This window comes from Rutilus rutilus (genome assembly GCF_951802725.1).
Source record: "Rutilus rutilus genome assembly, chromosome: 14".
Lineage (NCBI taxonomy): Eukaryota > Metazoa > Chordata > Actinopteri > Cypriniformes > Leuciscidae > Rutilus > Rutilus rutilus.
The window spans coordinates 24332075-24350975 of NC_140219.1; the positions used below are offsets into that span (position 1 = coordinate 24332075).

General features: G+C 38.4%; 1 protein-coding gene across 8 annotated transcripts in view; it reads right to left on the reverse strand.

Moving 5' to 3' along the window:
• enox2 (ecto-NOX disulfide-thiol exchanger 2) overlaps positions 1-18901 on the reverse strand; it is a 260770-nt gene that overhangs the window by 8020 nt on the left and 233849 nt on the right. For all 8 annotated transcript variants that reach the window (XM_084429442.1, XM_084429439.1, XM_084429438.1 and 5 more), the window contains 5 exons: positions 17730-17920; positions 10402-10542; positions 6580-6636; positions 5153-5258; positions 172-257 (listed from right to left, as the gene is read on the reverse strand). In XM_084429442.1, the coding sequence (XP_084285568.1) occupies positions 172-257; positions 5153-5258; positions 6580-6636; positions 10402-10542; positions 17730-17920 (581 nt within the window). The remainder of the gene's footprint in view (positions 1-171; positions 258-5152; positions 5259-6579; positions 6637-10401; positions 10543-17729; positions 17921-18901) is intronic.

The window sequence follows — 18901 nt, forward strand, 5'->3', positions numbered from 1 at the left end:
TGTAGTATCGGGAATCATAGTAAGATTGAATGGCTAATGATAAGTTGAGTAATGATGGCTAACATCTGAAGATAAATTAAATAACAACTAAAATTATAATTAACCAAACTGAAAATGAATAGTGACATTTTATGAACCGTAAATCGTGGTGCGTGTGTGTGTGTTTCATACCTTAGTGTCCAGTCGCTGTAAATAGGAGCAGATATATTCAATGCTGGCTCCAAAAGGATGGACGTGAAGAAACGTTGAGATGATTCCTGTGGAAGCAAAGCCAAAGATGAATCACTGATCTATCTATACAGTATATCGGTTCCAAAACCTTTTTAGAAGTTGCCAGCTTTAAAGACATATTTTTTACTAAGCACTATGAATGAAGGCCAATATCACCGATACCAGTCCTGCTACTGATGTCTCTATTAAAAAAAATCTATTTCTGGGGATGAAATGAATTATTACAGTGGCAGTGAGAGCTCAACGTGCTGCAACTGAAGAAAACACCAGCAAATTAAGAAAACATCTTCATCAGTATGACAATACATGTGCTGCAAATACTCAACACAGAAACATGCTGAAAATACACTGGGACCGCTTATTGTTCAATGTCTACTTGTCAGGGGTGTTGTCGATGAGTTTTTTGTTTATTTTAACATCCAGATCGTATGTGGGTTATGAGTATTTGCAGCACGTGTTGTCAAACTGATGAAGATGTTTTCTTAAGTTGCTGTGTTGAGCTCTCTCGCCACCATAAATTATTAGGCTTAACAAATATTAGAACAACTTTTAATTTAAGTGAACTTATACCAATCTTCAAATAAAGCCATTATAATAAATGTCACATTTAGCTGTGCCTTTAATATAGTGTGTTGTATATAGTAATATAGTGATGTTCCTGTTTCAGTCAATATCAGAAGCTGTCAGTTCATTTTGCACATTCATTTTCACAATAAGTAAGAAAATTAGTTTATTAGTTACGTTTTAAATATTTTAACACGCTAAACAGAAAGTATTAATCACAGAAATAGACATCTACTTTTGACAGCCCTAATTTATCACATTTAAAAAATATATTATACAGTTGTAAATAAACATATAGCATGAAATATATGTACATAAATGAATATATCTGTTTAATTTATAAATAGATATGTATTTGTAAATCATTTTAAAAGATATAAATATTTTAATAATAAATATACATAAATGAAGTGTACTTGTTAATATATTGATTTAACTATATACATATTCTTCATCAAATAGCAGCGAAAACTGTTAAATCAATTTCAAAACTGATTATTTTACATAAACATTACATTTATTGATATTTCCTCAAACCTTGGATTGATTTATTGTAGTTGCACAGAATTTTGGCATTGCTTGCTCCGCATAGGATACAATGCTGCCTCAGATCTTGGCCCAAATGAGACATCTAAGAAGACTGAATAATTATTAAAAAGAGAGTATGCCTTTGAGGCCTTCAAATGCTATCTAAATAGGCAGCTCACTTGGTTTTGGAACAGAGCATCAGCAATTGATATTTCCAAGCGCTGATTTGCAAATGATTCCAAGTACTTGAGGTGTTTCCCCTGAAGTGGATATCCTCATCGGCTAACTCTGCCTCTTGAACTTTCCAAAATGATTACGAGTGTTTAATTGCAGTTCTGATGCTTTTTGGCGTAATCAAGGTTGTTCTTCGGCCTGCTGAGTGCTTCATTCACACACTCAAACATATGGAACAACAATAACAGCTGCTATTAGCACTTCTGGCTTCAATGTGATAGAGAATAACTTGCTTATTCTGAATGCATTCTGATCAGGGAAGCAAAGCAGAGAAGCGCACGGGTGCCGCAAAGTCAATATTCCATTAGTCTTGATGTGGGACATAGTTTATATATTATACATGGTTTCATTGCAGTGTGTTTGGATTACAATACCTTTCCATTTACACACATTGATCCAAAGCCAAACATTGTAAGGTGAAAGAAAATGGACCTTTCATAACGTAATGCAATGTTTCACTAATTAAAGCATATCTGCTAGAAGAGACAATGCTGTATGTGCTTAAACAGACACCCTGAGCTGGCAGTGCCATTTTTTACTCAACCTCGTGTCATTCCAAACCCATGCGATTTGCTTTATTCCAAGGAACACAAAATGAGAAGATTAGCAGTGATGACAAAAATCATCATAGAAATAGTCGCTGAAAATGCCATCTTGTGCAGCTCTCAACTCTCATTTGCATATATACAATGTGTTGCGTGAATATGCTTTGCACCAGGAATGACGTCAGAGGTGCCAAAAGGAATTGGTTGCAGTGGAGCTACAGCGAAGAGGAAGATCTTCAGCAGAAATTGGCTTGAATTTCAGTCTGTTCCTCAGACAAAACTTTAGAATAAGGGCAAAATAGCGCAAGAGTCAAATTTACAAAGCCCTGCACTCAACATTTGGAAGAAAAAATAGATATTGTGGTCACAAATTAAGAATTCCCACCCACAAATTAATTGTTTGATAATTTCGTTTCATCCATTCATTTCCTTGTTTAACTAAAGAAAGTCAAATGGGCTTGGAACAGTAGTAATTAGATTTACATGTGTTTTTTCAGGACACACCAGCTATCAGAGGAGGGGAGAGTAGACTGATGTTGGCAATTAAACGGGGATTATTAGGAGGCTGTGATGGATAGAGGTCAATAGGGGAAAACTGCCCTGAACAGAACAGTCACAGCACTCTTACCCAGAAATGCCTGGGAGTTTTAACCCTGTAAAGCCTGACATATGAAAAATCTAAATGAAAAGAGATGCGTATCATATCTGATACATCAGGCTTTTATGGAACACATAGTATGATATAGGAGAATATGCATCTCAGACTTTATTCAGAGCTCAGTTTTATTCACAGGCCCAAACTGAGCAAAAATATGCAAATTTGGTGCATATTTATATAGCCAAAAGATGAAGATGAAATCATTATAGCTTTTAATGAAGATCAATGAGACTAATATGTCTTATTAAACGCAAATAAACGTTCCTCAAAAGCAGCAAGTCTGATGTATCAATTTGATACATTTTAACATGATTTTTCTAAAAATGATCAAGTGCACCTAAGCTGCTTCAGTCTAATAAGTGTTCGGGCCCTATCATACGAATCATGCGCAATGCAGCGCCAGGTGTTTTTTGCTAGTTTCAGCCCGACGCAGTTATCATTTTCACGTCCTGCGCCACGTTGTTTAAATAGCAAATGCAATTGCGCCCATCTGTGCACCCATGGGTGTGCTGGTCTGAAAACGAGGTGTGTTCTGGCGCATTGTTGCGCTTTTGAGGCTACAGAAATAGACTGCGCCATTGACCAACTGAAACCTGGTCTAAAGTCAATGGCGCAATATTTGTTTTGTTATTTAATGAGCGCGTTAGTAATGTGCGCCTATAGGCGGGTCCACAACGCGCGTACACTCTGCTTATTAAACACACAGCAGCAAACAAAGATGCCAAATATTTAAAATAAAAGGATTACAATGTAAAAGATTATTATTGTGTACATAAAGATATGGTGGAATCCGTAGATGGTCTGCTTGCGCACTTTTACCTCGCGCACAAGCAGTTCCGTTTGCGCTCTGGAGACGCGTTCAGTCTTTCCGCTAGCAAATTCCGCTATCTAAATAGCGAAACCGCCATGGCGCGAGCGCAACTGGCTTTTAAAGGGAATGGGAGATGAGACTCTGATTGGTTTATTGCACACTACGCCCAAAATACACTCATTACTCATTAAGAGAATAGAGACAACCCTTTTAGACCATGCGCCTGGCGCGCCGACCATTTTTCCCGTCGTTAAACTAGCAAAAGTGGATTCGGACGCGCCCTAAGTGAACTTGTGCCGTGAGCTTTAGACCATGCGCTTAGATCGTTAAAACAGGGCACTGTATGTTCAATTCTCACTACTCCTAATGTGTGCGCTCTAACTTGGATGGGTTAAATGCAGAGGACAATTCAGAGTATGGGATACCATTCTTGGCCTTCACGACACATCATCATTTAACTTAAACGTTAGTGACGAAAGCATGAAATAAAGCCATGCATACCTCCTCAATAATTTAGATCAGATTCCAATTGGATGCACAAATAATCTGATTTATTCGGATGCACAGGAATGCAGTGAGTAAACGTGGATGAACGGGAGCAAGCAGCCACTGTATGAACAGGTCATATGGTGTGGCTTCCAAAACAGATGTGATTTGCTACAAGCAAGCACTATCACAATGCACATTTTATTATGTCTGAATGCAGGCATGGTCTATTCTCCCTTAGTCCTGACAGGAGCTCCTCCTCAAGAACTGCATGAGCTAAAGTGAATCTGATGGAATGAAAGAGGCTGAAGGAGAACTCATGGACAGCTAAAACACTCCACTAGGGGTTACTGAAGCTGCTTTCTTCATTAGAGAGCAATGTACTGGACAGCAGCACGATCAGCACTCTTTCCGGTCACTGGACTGGCAAATAAGCCAAATAAAATACAGATAAAAACCTAGACAACTGTGCCAAACATGTGCAGGCAAGACAATTACACATGCAGATAATGCTGGTGGTTTAATCTGGATTGTATCTTCCTCTTATATTATGGCAATCATTTCTCAGAAAAAAGTTTTTTTTTTTTTGGCATAAACAACTGTACATGTGATAAGCATAAGTGGAGTAACTGACTCTGGGTTTTTTAATTTTTTTAAATCAGAGGTGTAACCACCCCTCCACTTTGAGGCCACATTACCACCTCAGGATGCGCATTCATGTTTAATAATTCAACAGTCCAGAATCAATTATTTCTTCCTTTCTGGCTGTTTCTCAAAATATAGTGAGCTGTCTACCTAGACAGAGCTTTTGGCCATCAATTTTGGCACATTCCACAGTCTCTCTCTCTCTCTCTCACAGACACACACTCTTTCTGGCTGTGCTGTGGATGACATGTTAAAGTTCCTCATTAAAAAGCATCCGAGGTGACTCATTTGAGGCTCATTTGGTCAGGCAATTAACACCTGCACCCTAGTAGAGATAGCTGTGGATGATGGAAATAATGAGATTTTTTTTTTTTTTTTGTCTTATGTCTGATTAGATAAAGTGTGAAAAACAGCTTTATGTTGATGGTTGTGCCGTCTCTTGACACTCACCCACGAGCAGAGCCTCTCTCTCAGACTTGACTGGGCTGGGCGGCCCCTTCTCCGGCAGGCTCTCCTTCTCCTGACTGCAGGACACCACAGCCGACGCAGACGCCTCCTATGGCAGGAAACAACAGCAACAAAGAAAGTTGTTTTCTTGTCACACACAGGCTCTCTGGCCCTCCCCTCATTACCCCAGCCCTCTGACGGGGCTGCAATCTCTTCGCCCAGTTGTGTCAGAGTGATTTATCCCGCGACAAATAAAGTTCTCCTGCGCTCGATTGGCCTGTAATGATCTGTCATGTTCTGCGAGGGGTTGGAGGAGGGGAAATGGGACAACAGAAGAGGGTGTAGGGTAAGAGGAAAATATAGAGAGAAAGAACAACAGAGTGGAAGGAACAAAAAGCTGGAGAGAGCAGAGAAGAATAATAGACTCTTTCCACGAATAGGTGGCAAAAAAAAAAAAATTCAGTAAGTTATGGTTAAGTAAAAGGAGTTTAACCCTCTGTCGTCAACATCAGGAGGTCAATCTAAATATTAAATGAGTTTTATTATTTTCGAATTATTTTCTATAGGGTTTGTAAGTTTTTGCAACCCTGTCAGCAGCATTTAGGACATGTATTATCACAAGTTTATTTGTTAACATTAAATAAACACAAAAAAAACATAAAAAAAAAAGAATAAAAATAACATCTATAATAAAAATATAATTTAAAAGAAAATACAATACCGTTCAAAAGTTTGCGGACAGTGGAAAAAATAAATAAATAATAGCAATAATATATTAAATCAATGAAAAGTGACAGTAAAGACATTTATAATGTTAGAAAATATCTGTTTTAAATAAATGCAGTTCTTTTGACCTTTCTATTATCAAAAAAAATCTATCATGGTTTTCACAAAAATATTAAGCAGCACATCTGTTTTCAGCATTTGATAATAATTATAATAAAAAGGATCATGAGACGAGTAATGATGCTGAAAATTCAGCTTTGCATCACATGAATAAATTACATTTTAAGACATATGAAAATAGAAAACAATTCATTAAAATTGCAATAATATTTCACAATATTACTGTTTTTACTGTGCAAAATGCATCCTTGATGATCATAAGAGATTTTTTTGTAAGAACATTTAAAAAACCCATTTGAACGGTAGTGTATATTATATTGAGAAGTCGAAAAGACTAAGGTAGGACAAGCCAAATTCACCATTTTTATTTTTCATAGAAGGCAATTTTTTTTATACCAGATAATACTTATCTAACATATCCATGTCTCACTACATAAAACATTCTTTTTTGTGCAAATTTTGCTTCTAATGTTTTTTTTTTTTTAAAGCCATGGCACACCAAAGTGTACCATACTCGTGGAATGTGCCAGTGTGAGGTGTGATGTGGAAAGTGTCAGAGATGGAGAACAGCGTCTCCCACTTACGCTGGCGTGATTTGCACTTTCATCGCTTCCTCTGTCCTCCTGCTTGTCCGTCTCCAGCTAGTCAATTAAAAGAATGAGAGAGCTGTCAGCGAGTAATATGTCATAGGCTCACACTCACACACACTGTTCACACGGGGAAACTAAAGGACGCGGCACAGACCGCTGGGCAGGAAGTGGAATCACAGGCCTGACACGGCGAGAGTTGAAGGTCAGGTTTGCAATGGATTTCTCTAAATGCCAAATAAGCAGCAAAGCTCCAAAGTATTTGTCCTGCTCAATGAAACTCTAATGAAGCACAGCTTAATCGCAGAGTGAAGGAAGCCATTTCAAACCGCTCTGCTGAGATTAGTAACGCAACCTTATGCTTACGGAATAGTTAGTGGCGTTTGCCAAGGAAAGAATCACTATTGATATTGGCCATGCAGCATGCTTATGGTTAGGGATTTGAACAAACCCCAAATCCATATATTAAACTTTGGAATATCACCATCTGGGTCACACGGCTTGTCGAGGGGAGGAGTGTTATTACTTTTCTAAGTGATCTGATTTTCGTCTAGCTAATGTATGATAAAAAAGGTGAACAAATCCCATGAAAGGCCTAAGCCGTATCTAGATAGCAGAATATTATAGACTTTTTTCTTCTTGTGGTAGCATACAGAGCGCCCTTGGGGGCACCCGAATATAATAAAAAAATCATGAAAATATTGGCTGGCCAACGGCAAGTTTTAGAGGGGCAAGCACAGATTACATTTTCTTCATGAAATGTAAATTGTTCGTATAATAAAGCAGAAAGCTTCAGTTCTAAAATCTGATTAGATAAATCACATTCAAAGCTGTGAATGCACATCAGTTGACTTGAAATCTATATTCATATAATTCTATATATTATATAAGCTAAGAAACTACAGTAGTGGCCAAAAGTGATGTCAGGAGAGGATATTTGTTTTTAATGACCCTAAAAGAAAACCATCAAAATACGAGGAAATATTGTATATATATTTTTTAAATATTTTTAATATTGAAATTAAGTTGAAATGACTTAAACATCTAAGTTGATTGTACTTAAATTATTACTTTTTTATGCCTGTACAATTTGGCATGTTTCATTTCGCCATCACAAATAAAACAATTGACTCCAAGTACAACTACCCTATATGCTTACAAAATCTTTAATAATATTTGAATAAAGGGTGTAGATGTCAATTTTCCTAGGCTGGATATCACTTTTGTCCACTGATTTTACCATTGCATTGTTGAAAAAATAATTGAATTTGATTCTTGTAATGAATAAAATATTTATTAATTACACATTTTTTAATATTAAATAAATAATAAATGAATAAACAAATAATTTAACTATTAATAATACATTAATATTTACTGAACATTTGCGTCTTTCATCATGCTACTGTTAAGTAAAAGGCCTGCTTTTTAATGCGGTGAGCTGATTTGGGATGGCACACACAACTCTACGACAGATATTCTAGGAAAAATATTAATGAAGTTTATCACCGCAAGAGACGGAAGAGTAAACACTGAGACACACACGTACGGGCTGATGTATGACATACGCAACACATTCATCTAGCAGAAAACAATAAACTGCTCTCACAACCGATGAGCACAGATCTATAGGAGGAATGGCTGTGTTAAAATTGATTTTCATTTCTTCCATTAATGAGTCTGTCTCAGGTGATTCATCAATGCACATGCTGATGCCTTGAACTCTCCTTCAGCATGGATCAGTGGTGCCGGGATAAATTCCACTACAGAGTGCCAATCAAACCAGACTCACTGCTGCACCACATGCAGACATTTCTCCTTCTCTTCCTGCTTTGAATCACGAGTAGCCGACCAACCATTTCTAAAATGATTAGTCTTGGAGGTGATAAAACCCAAACTTAACCTAAAACGATCCGCTCCATGGTACCAGATAAGACAAACTGAGATAACGACATCTGTCTGTACAAGATAACAGGCTATCAAATTTTGGGCGTGCATCGTTTAGCCTTCTCAAATTGCCGTTACCTTTTGGAAGTTAAATTTGAGACTCAATATGATTTAAAATGTCACTTTTCCTAAGTTTCATACATGAATGAACAGTTTTTAACTCATTCGTTGGGAACGGTCCCCTAAGCAACAGTCATCAGGTTCCCCTGAATAAGAGCTCTGTTGAAGACAGTGGCGGTGACACACGGTTAATTGAAAGTGGCTTGTTGTAGCCGCTGGTGTGGCGTGTTGGCTGGCACTGCAGAGGTGCCATTAGTTTTCATTAGCGTCTGCTGCTGCTGCTGCTGCTGTTGGGAACTCGTGCGCTGATCGTACTGAAGACCTTTAAGAGGACCTATTGTTTCGCATTTTCGGCACAAATTTTTTGGAAAAATCGGCAGAAGATTACAGATTCCACTTGCTCATCAACACATGAGTGCTATATGTGAATGGTGCGGAGTTGCAAGATTTTTCCAGGAGCGCTTCAGTTCCCTCACTTCAAGATTGTGTGATAACGCACAATCATGAGCATAACACATCAATGTGAAACTGATGTCAGCATAAAATTCAGCGATAATTACATACAGTGTTAATAGACAATTAACAGTCAGTTAATTGCATTATTGCAAATGGCAAAATATCATTGAAAAGAAAACGATTAAAATGTAAATGTTAGTGAATATTACTTATGGACAGGTTCAGCACAAGTATGAGGATGACAAGAAATCCAATGAAAAACATTCACTGGAAAAATCCATTAAAAATGCTTCTTTTAGCTTCTTTGGTGTGTATTGTTGCTGTTTGAGAATGAAAAAGGACTGCAAAGTTACAAAGCACAAAGTCACTCCAAAGGGAGTTATTCTCTATATCAGTCAGTGCTGTTTCTGAACTCCCTGAAACGCCTCGATTGTAGTCTTGAGTTTTCGTCCGGGAACGTACATGTCACGATATTCCTCATTTAAATAATCCCCCCCCCCCCCCCCCAAGGCACATGCAAAATAAAGGGGTGGTTGAGTTGAGTTAGTAGTGTGTTGAAATCGGCGGTTATGGTAAGAGGCGTGATATTTCCGAAACACGCTTGAAACGTTTGACCAGTCACAACAACACACTATTCCAGCCGAACAATCAGAGCACATGGCACTTTTTGGAAGGATGGGCTTCACTGAAACGGAGCGTCCACATTTGTCCTTCTAAACCAGTGGTTCTCAACCAGGGGGTTGAAAAATTATAAAAAAATTATTTAAATAATTTCATTTTAGTTACATTAACATACTTTCAATTAAAATGCTAAAACATATTTTTGAGTTTATTTATTTATTTATTTTTGAGTTTATTTATTTCTGTTACAACAGAAGAACCAGAGGTAGATGGGAGGGCCTTTGAATATTGTTTTGGCATTGGAGTCAAAAAGGTTGAGAACCACTGTTATATTCCAGACATCATAACTGCCATCAAATCTCTGAAATAATGCCTCTAATGTTTATGCGTAAACATGAAGGCATTCAAATGGCGGCTTTCTTGTAAACAAGGGAGTCTAATGCAAGAATTTCACACTGTTTTCCTTTGTTTCAAACGACGAGACTCATGTTATTTTAATTAGAGTGCAGGGAATCAGATATTCTCGGTCTGATCTGATTCCCTGGAGAGCGTTCAGCAGGACAGACTCATTAATACTCGCTGTCCTCAAACTGACAGCCATCTCATCTCCTCTCGTCATCGTCCTCTTTCTCCTCATCAGACAGAACACACCAAATCCAGACAGTGTTAAAAGAACAAAGACGTGACACAAGCACAGACAGGAGCCCCAGACAGACACAGACATCTGTTACTCACGGGCAGAGCGTGTGATGTGGGGAAAGCTTGAATCCGATCTTTCAGACTCTGGATCTGGCTCTCGAGCTGTTGTTTTTCCTCAGAGTTCTTCTCCAGCTCCATCTCTCTCTGTTTCAGATCCTCACGAAGCTTGAGCAGTTGCTAGAGAAACGGCACAAAGGAAAATCAACGACGTTAAAAACACATAACGAGAGACAAGCTTTATAAGAAGCTCAAAAGGCCTGACACTGCACGCAGATAAGATCATCAGTTTTTAAAGAGAACACACGCTGTGCACAATCGCTTTGATGGCAGTTCGGGCTGCTTCATTAAACTGAATGTTAGGAGGAGTGAATATCTATGGCTCTAGTTCAAAACCTAGCGAGCCACCTGCTGTACCTGTTCCAATAGGTCAAGATTTGGCTGGTTAGCATGGAGCAGTTAGTTCTTGCTGGTTGATGTAGTAACTGGACCCAAAAAAGCACTGACATCCGTGTATTCAGATTTTTATTGTAAGCAACATATGTAAGCAGTGCCCCCTTTTTTTAGCAGGGCTCTTAAAAGCGTGAAATGCATTTTCAAGGTCTGCTGCCTTTGACATCACAGCTCAGGATACTGTAGTTGCTAGCAGGATCCAATCACTCAATAAGTACCAAATGAGATTCAACACTGGCCTTGGTTTACAGAGTCCCACACATGACATCCGGGAAAAATAATAATAAATACATTCAAATATATATATATATATATATATATATACATACACACACACACAGTACATTATAACGAATTAAGAGATCCTTCTCTCGTTTTAACCAATTATTACAACGTGGCCACGATTTAGCAAATCGAGTAAACAAATTATATTGTGAGCATGATTTACTTAAAACGAGGGAATGAATTCGTAAAAAGGTGCTGATTTATTAGCAAGTGGTGGGAACGAATCATTAATTCGTGACCACGGTATACATATTTTTCCCGCATGTCATGTGCTTGGCTCCGTATTGTTGAGTAAACAATACAGAGTTACTTGCCAGTTGGCCAGTGTGGAACTGCAACGTTACATCATTTTAACTGAACGATAGGCTGATTATTGTTGATGTGGGTGATTGAAATACCAAAAAAGGTAGACGTAAGGAAGAGGACAGATGCTATTTCACTGACTCATCAATATACACTAAATTTTATTATTTTTTTTTATTTCACAGGTTTTCTGCAGGTTTCAGTAAGTCAAATTTAAGACCTTTTTAAGACATTTTAAGACCATAAAGATTGAAATTTAAGACCTACACGACGCATTATCCAAGTTAGTATCTATCTATCTTTCTATCTAGGATTATCTGATGTGTGTGTGTGTGTGTGAGAGAGAGGTAGAGGTAGATCTTTTTTTAATAGAAAATTGTACTTTTGCATATTATACTGTAAAAACACAATTATTGTTGATTTTAGTTGATCATAACTAGAGAGGAAATGATGAGATGATTAAAGTGACCAAAATTATCACGGTTATCGCAGAATCCTGTTCAAAAAGTACTAAAACTACAGAATGAAGTCAATTCAACAAGTTTTATGTCGAAAAACAGCAAATAACAAATTGATTAGCATCAATATGCACTTTTTGTTTACGTAAACATTAAAATACCATTAAAAATGATGGCCAGATTTTAAAGGAGAACTCGGTAACTCTAGCGAACTCTAGTCACTTCTTTGCTGATTTTCCCTTTTGTTGTCGCATGTTTTCCCCGAGCTCCCCCTACAGCTGTGGGGGGGCGTATATTTCACAACACAGTCGTAAAAAACTCACTTGCGGCGGCCTCCTCCCCCTCTCTACCGCTGCTCATGTGCGTTTGTTTTGATCGGAGCAAGCCAACTGTATCGTGTGTCTTCAGAGGTGGGTAATCTGGTAATACATCATAAATGCGTGTTTGTTTATGTCGAATTGCCGTAAAGCAATTTGTGTTTCGCGCTCGTTCTCGTTCTAGTTCTCGCTTCTCACGAGACTTCCAATTTCTATCTTGCCGGGATGGTAGTCCCCAAGTTGCAAGGTTGGTTTTCCGCCTGGGAACGCTGGGGGGAGCGGGGAAAGTCACCAATATCACCAGAACAGGTTGTTTAACCATCCAAATGATTTCTAGACAGTTTTATTACGTTAAAAAAGTTACCAAGTTCTCCTTTAAGAGAGTCTTGCAACATGTTATCTACTAACATGTACAAGTTCAATAAAGTTTTGACAAAAAAGGTTTTATACAAAGATAAACCTCATATTTCAGCCTTTAAATATTTTTTTTATAAAAAGATTGAGTCAAAAAAGATAAATTACTGACATTTACACATTAGCTTATATTTATTAGTAGTGTTTGGGTGCACCCCCACGCTTTCAATGTTGTGGAACGGGGTGATTGGTTGGTTCCTGTCACATGACCTGGAGTGCGTTTGCGGCATTCTGAACCTAGGATGAAAATCTGGCCGTTTTTAAGACTTTTTAAGGCCTTAAATTTAAAGTTCAGAATTTTTGACTTTTTAAGACTTTTTAAGACCCCGCGGAAACCCTGTTTTCATTTGAGTATGTTTTACAAGAAAATACAATTTAATGAAATCTCTCTGTTTCAAAATGTCATGTTTAATTCAATGTGTTTCTTGCCGTTTCTTTGTAATTCTTTTTACATTTTACCAGCAATTTTTAAACTGAAATTAAAATAGTTAAAAAGTAAATCCTAAACCAAATGTGTATGATGCATATAAGATTTCAAGTACTTCTGGGAGGTCCTGTGCCAACCGAGGAAATGCTTTTTGAGATGAATTGGAACGCTAATGGATAGATAGACCCATGCATTACGTATACGTCCTTGACCTAGACAGCATACAATGCCCAAATATGCTGTCTTAAGAATGCTCCTATGTTTTAAGACGCCTCACTATCAAATAATTCAATCTCAGAAGTTATGACTGTGTTGAATATGGCTTTATTTGATTACCTCTAGCTCATAAAGACATTTCAACAATATGCACCTGATATGACAGCTGTTCCCCGACCTCCAGAGGTGCTGTGCCAGTGATATTCAGATATGAGAGAGGAAATATTTGGACGGTGTGCATTTCAGTCAGAGACGAGTAAATAGATTTTGTGCCTTGAGGATGTTTGTATGTCTGTAGCGGCTCAGGTGAGGGACTGATTAAATCCAAAGCTGGATATACACACAGGCTCTGAGCTGCCAGAGGCCAATCTCAGTGGAGAAGTGTGTGTGTGTGTGTGTGTGTGTGCAAACAGAATCTATATAAATAAAAATGTACAGTGAGGGAAATAAGTATTCAACATGCAATTTTTTTTATTAAAGGGGTGTTGATTATGATTTCACTTTTCTGACTTTAGTTAGTGTGTAATGTTGCTGTTTGAGCATAAAAAACGTCTGCAAAGTTACAACGCTCAAAGTTCAAAGCAAAGGAAGATATTTGCTTTTAAAGAAATAGTTTTTTAAGGACTACAACAAAGGCTGGTAGGGACTACACAACATTCCTCCCGGGTTAGTGACATCACTAACCCTAGAATTTACATAAATTTACAATGCAACAGCATGTCACTCACAGGCATCTTACAACAGTTCCCACACGAGTGATTTTTTATATTATCATAACAGAATATGCTAATTGAAGATAGTTAACTCCACATCAGCAACATAAATTAATCAACTAACCATTCAGAAACGTCCTGTTGCATTCTACAAGTTGTCACTTCTTGAGTCTCTCCATCATTGTCTGACTCCAGTTTAAACATAAAAGGCAGAACAGTTTCTGACATTTTAGTGCTTGTCTGTGTGAGGTAATCAGAGCTGCTAACACGCACACACACACACACACACACACACACACACACACACACACACACACACACACACACACACACACACACACACACACACACACACACACACACACACACACACACACACACACACACACACAAGAGCTCTGCCCACTGTGCCGGGAGCAGCAGCTCATTTGCATTTAAAGGGACACACACAAAACGATGCCTTTTTACTGACCCTCAAAAAGGGACAATTTTAACACGCTGTAAACAATTATCTGTGGGGTATTTTGAGCTAAATTTTATTACACACTCTGGGGACAACAGATACTTATTTTACATATTGTAAAAAGGGGCATTATACCACCCCTTTAAACACAGTTCCAATGCAGCAATTGACATGAAACTTTGACCAGGCATTGGTTTTAACTCAAGAAATCTACACAGATAAAAAATAAAAAATAAATCATATATCACAATCCATAAATCAAGTAATATTTAATAAAGTGGAATGCCAGAGGGAAAAAGCATTGAACACACTAAGAAAAAGCAGTACACCTACAGTAGGCTAGGCAAGGCAAGGCAAAGCAGCAGCTGATTTTACTAAGTACTTAGATTTAGAATCACCGGGGTTTAGTTTATGTTCGGTTAGAAAAAGGCTTACCCACCTCTGAATGCAAGTATACAAACATCTCATGTTGGGTAGAGGCAAAAAGCTCTACATAAGTTGCGCTACATAACAACGACACTGGTTCCAGATGGATTTCACAACTCCTAAATGTTCCTACAAGCACTGGGGCTATTATCCACAAGTGGAGGGAACAACACTCCACCATCAACCAGCCACAGCCTGTTTTAAGGATCTAAGCGCATGGTCTAAAGCGCACGGCACAAGTGCACTTGTGAAGGAACTGAAGATCAAGATTCACAAGAGAACCCACCAGAATGTTCAAGATTGAAAGACATTCTGTTTAGAAGAATGGACCAAAATCCCACCTGAGCACTGTGAGCGATTCATTTGTTCATACAGGAAGCATCTTGAAGCTGACAGTGCAAATAAAGGCTTTTCCACCAAGTATTAAATACAATTTCAGTTAGTGTGCTAAATACTTTTTTCCTGTGTCTCCATAAAACATTTTTTTTATGGATTGTAATTATGATTTCTTTATATGTGTATATTTCTAGAGTTAATACCAATGCCTGATAAAATGTCATGTGAATTGCTGCATTGGAACTGTGTTGTTCAATTCAACATGTAAAAAAAAAAGAAAAAAGTTGACGTGTTGAATATTTATTTCCCCTGTATAATGTATTCAGTAGTGTTAATTTATTAAAAAAAGTTTCTGAGCTCCTGTTTCTGTGTGTGTGCAGCACGGTCTCCGATCTCTGAGTCAGTGTGTGTGCTTCAGTGAAAGCAGCGCATTGATATATAACGTGATTAAACTGACTTGGACATGTGCATCCAATTAAATGGTTTTATTGCACACCTTTCAGCCAATCAGAATCGATTAATCAGACAGAGCATGGTATACTTCACAATATTACTGTTTTTTTTTGTTTTGTTTTACTGCATTTATGATAAAATGCTGCTCTGGTTAACATAAAACTCCTACTGACCCCAATCTTTTAAATGCTATCTATGTAGCAGAATGTAATGTAATTTAATTTAATTGAGTGTAATGTTTTTTTTTTTTTTTTTTTTTTTAAAGAACGAAATAGACATTTCTGAATAGAAGTAATGGTAAAATGGTAAAAACTGATTATGTAACGTGTTACCCCAAACCCTGTTTCTAAGCATGTTCATTTGTTGACAAACCTAATAAAGCACAAGCCACGAGGTGCTCCAGACTGCTCAGATTTCTCATTACTGTTCCTGCTCAGCATTCAGATGCCAGGAGCTATCTGAGCTAAATAAACTGTGGTGATGTAACCTTTTTGTTTGACTTCATGCCCTGCTCATCATGAATAAATCAGTCCGAGGGTGAGTTTAACACGCTCTGAGTGCAGGAGCGAAAACATCTCAGCAGCCTCGCCTGCCATTTGAAAGTGATTCAACTCTGAGCAATGGCCTACACTGTTCACTTCATGTGACAGAATAACATGCTGTCTTCACAGGCTCAGTGAAGATCAGTGAACACTCCTGTTTCTAACTCGAACAAATCGCTCCGCGTACGGCTCATATGTGACCCGTGCAGCGAGTTCATCTCATGGCACAGCAATGTTCAGTATGCAGAATTCCATTAGGGCTCATTAGCAGAAAGCGCACACCTTTAAAGCGAGACAAACGCCCCTCTCAGTCTCCTTCATGTCTTAATAATGGCAAGGTCAAAGTCATGTGAAACATCTGTAAGTGCTGGGCTTATAGGACTAGAATGAGGGTGACCATGATTCTTTGCGTTCTATTGATGGATACAGTAATGAGTGGGTACAAAAATAGATGGACCATGGAACAGATTTAACCCTGACCACGCGAGTTTGTATTGTGTGAATTAAACAAATGTGGCTAAAAATCGCCATCAAATCTCTAGGCTACTCTGAGTGGAAAAGAACAATGAAGAACAGAGGATGATAGCGGGAGACTGTTCTAAAAATAGCGGCAGTCCTTGAGAGAAGATAAAATAACGTTTGGTAATAGAGATGAAAGTGCTTGATGGGTGGGAGACGTCTACAGTTTGTGCCTATGTAGGCAGACAACATTTCCATGATTCCACATGTTCAATAGCTCTAGTGTTTATTATTTTGTGTGTGAGTGTTTGTGATTGATGACCTGGATGCTCTGTAGAAATTAAGCGTTTCGGCTCAGGACTCCCTGCGGTTCAACTGCTCTAAAAATTCTCACGCACAACAACACCATATTCACTGAGTGAGAAAACAGTAGGTGTGTGAGACTGTTAACACACACTCGATGAGTGACGGTTCAATGGACCACCCCATGCTGCCTTTTGAAACGACACGTTTTTGGTTACCGATCTTAACTGTGCCACAAGTTCAACACTACAAATATCATTTTGTTATTCAGTATTTTTGTCATTTTCCAGTGAAAATATCTAAACTACCATGTGCCAGTGGCATAAGGAAAAAATAACAACTGTAACTATAAGACTTAAAGTCGTGATGTATTAAAAATAGAGACAGATCTTTTCTTCTGTATTGTGATGTACATCCAGGTGAAAAGGATTATCGGCGGGGAACTTGGTTCTATGCATCGGTTGTTGATTGGATGGAGGCAGATCTAAATAGGAGATTGGAGTCAATTGTAAAAAAAAGGGACGAAATGGTTGGAAAATGCTCTGGTTTACTTTTTTAAACGGCTAAATATGCATGGGGAAATAGTTTATAATAAGACCAAAAAGCGACTTAAATTTTTTTTATTTCATGCCTTAAATATCATCATAACAATGATAATAATCATACTAATATAAAATAATAACATCAAATAAATGTACTTTACTAAAGATTTTTACACATTTTAACTGGAACCAAGACAAAAACACTGCTTAAGAAAATGAGTTTTTTGTCGTATACCTTGTTCAGTGTGTGTGTGTACCTTCTGCATGCCCTGCAGAGCCTGCTGCAGGAAGCTGAGCTGCTGCTGGCGGGTGGTGTCCTCCTCGCTGCGCTGGGGCTGCGCTTTACCCTGCTCCTGTTTCAAAAGCTCCACCTCGTTCCTGTAGGCATCCAGCTGACACCGCAGACTGTCGTTCTCCTCTTTCAGAGCCTCCACCTGAGCCAGCGGCCCTGGGAGGCCAGAGAGAGAGAGAGAGAGAGTTGGAGCGATATTAAAAATAATATCAATTTGACAATTCCATTGGTGACAGGAAAGGGAAATAAGCAGAGAGGCACACGAGCGAAGGCGGCAGGGGTGAAAAACAATGAAGTAACAGAAAAAGAAGAGGCACATATTAAGAGCCGTGCGCAGAGTAATAATTCACTGGGTGGTGAGGCCTGGTAACGGTAAAATGAAAGATACGGCAGAAGAAACCAGTGTTCCTCAAAAGCTGCTTAGAGAATTCTGCTGATGGACTGAGATGAAAGGACCCTCAGTCCCACTGCTGCGTTCCTTTTGCTTTCAGAGGCTAATTAGAGAGGATTAAATGGAGAGAAAGTGTATTACTTAATGCTTGACTTAATGTACCATGGGCATTGTTATCAAATGGCTGTAATTAAAACGGACGCAAAAGGGTTCTTCACACCGAGGCATTCCTTCATTCAGCCATCTCTTAACAACTCGATGATCAGAGACGCCACCTCTGCGCTGTTTCTAGTGGGAAGAGATAACGGGATTAGACCGAGAAGCGTGTCTCTCTCAGATTGGGCAGGGAGAGGGAGGAACAGCTGACTGCCTGATCGCGAGGCTCTTTGGTTATGCGTCTCTGAAGATGGAGACGATGAACGATTGAGTGACGTGGGTGGAAGATAAGGGAAGCCAGGTTAAGCTAGAAACACCATCGGAAGTCTGCGGGTAAACACAATGTCACCTGCCCCAAAACCTACCTAGGCTGCATTTTAAGTGTCACAAACGGTAGCCATCCCAGAATTCCATGCAACAAGCAATCCAAGATGGCGTATACGAGTAAAATTATTCACTGAAAGGGACTGAAAAGTATTGATAAAAGATAGTTCATTATAGTTCTAATGTAATATGTTCACAGTATTTGTGTGTGCTTTGTATTTCTTATGCTTAGAGTATCACATTAGATGCATCCCAATTCATATTAT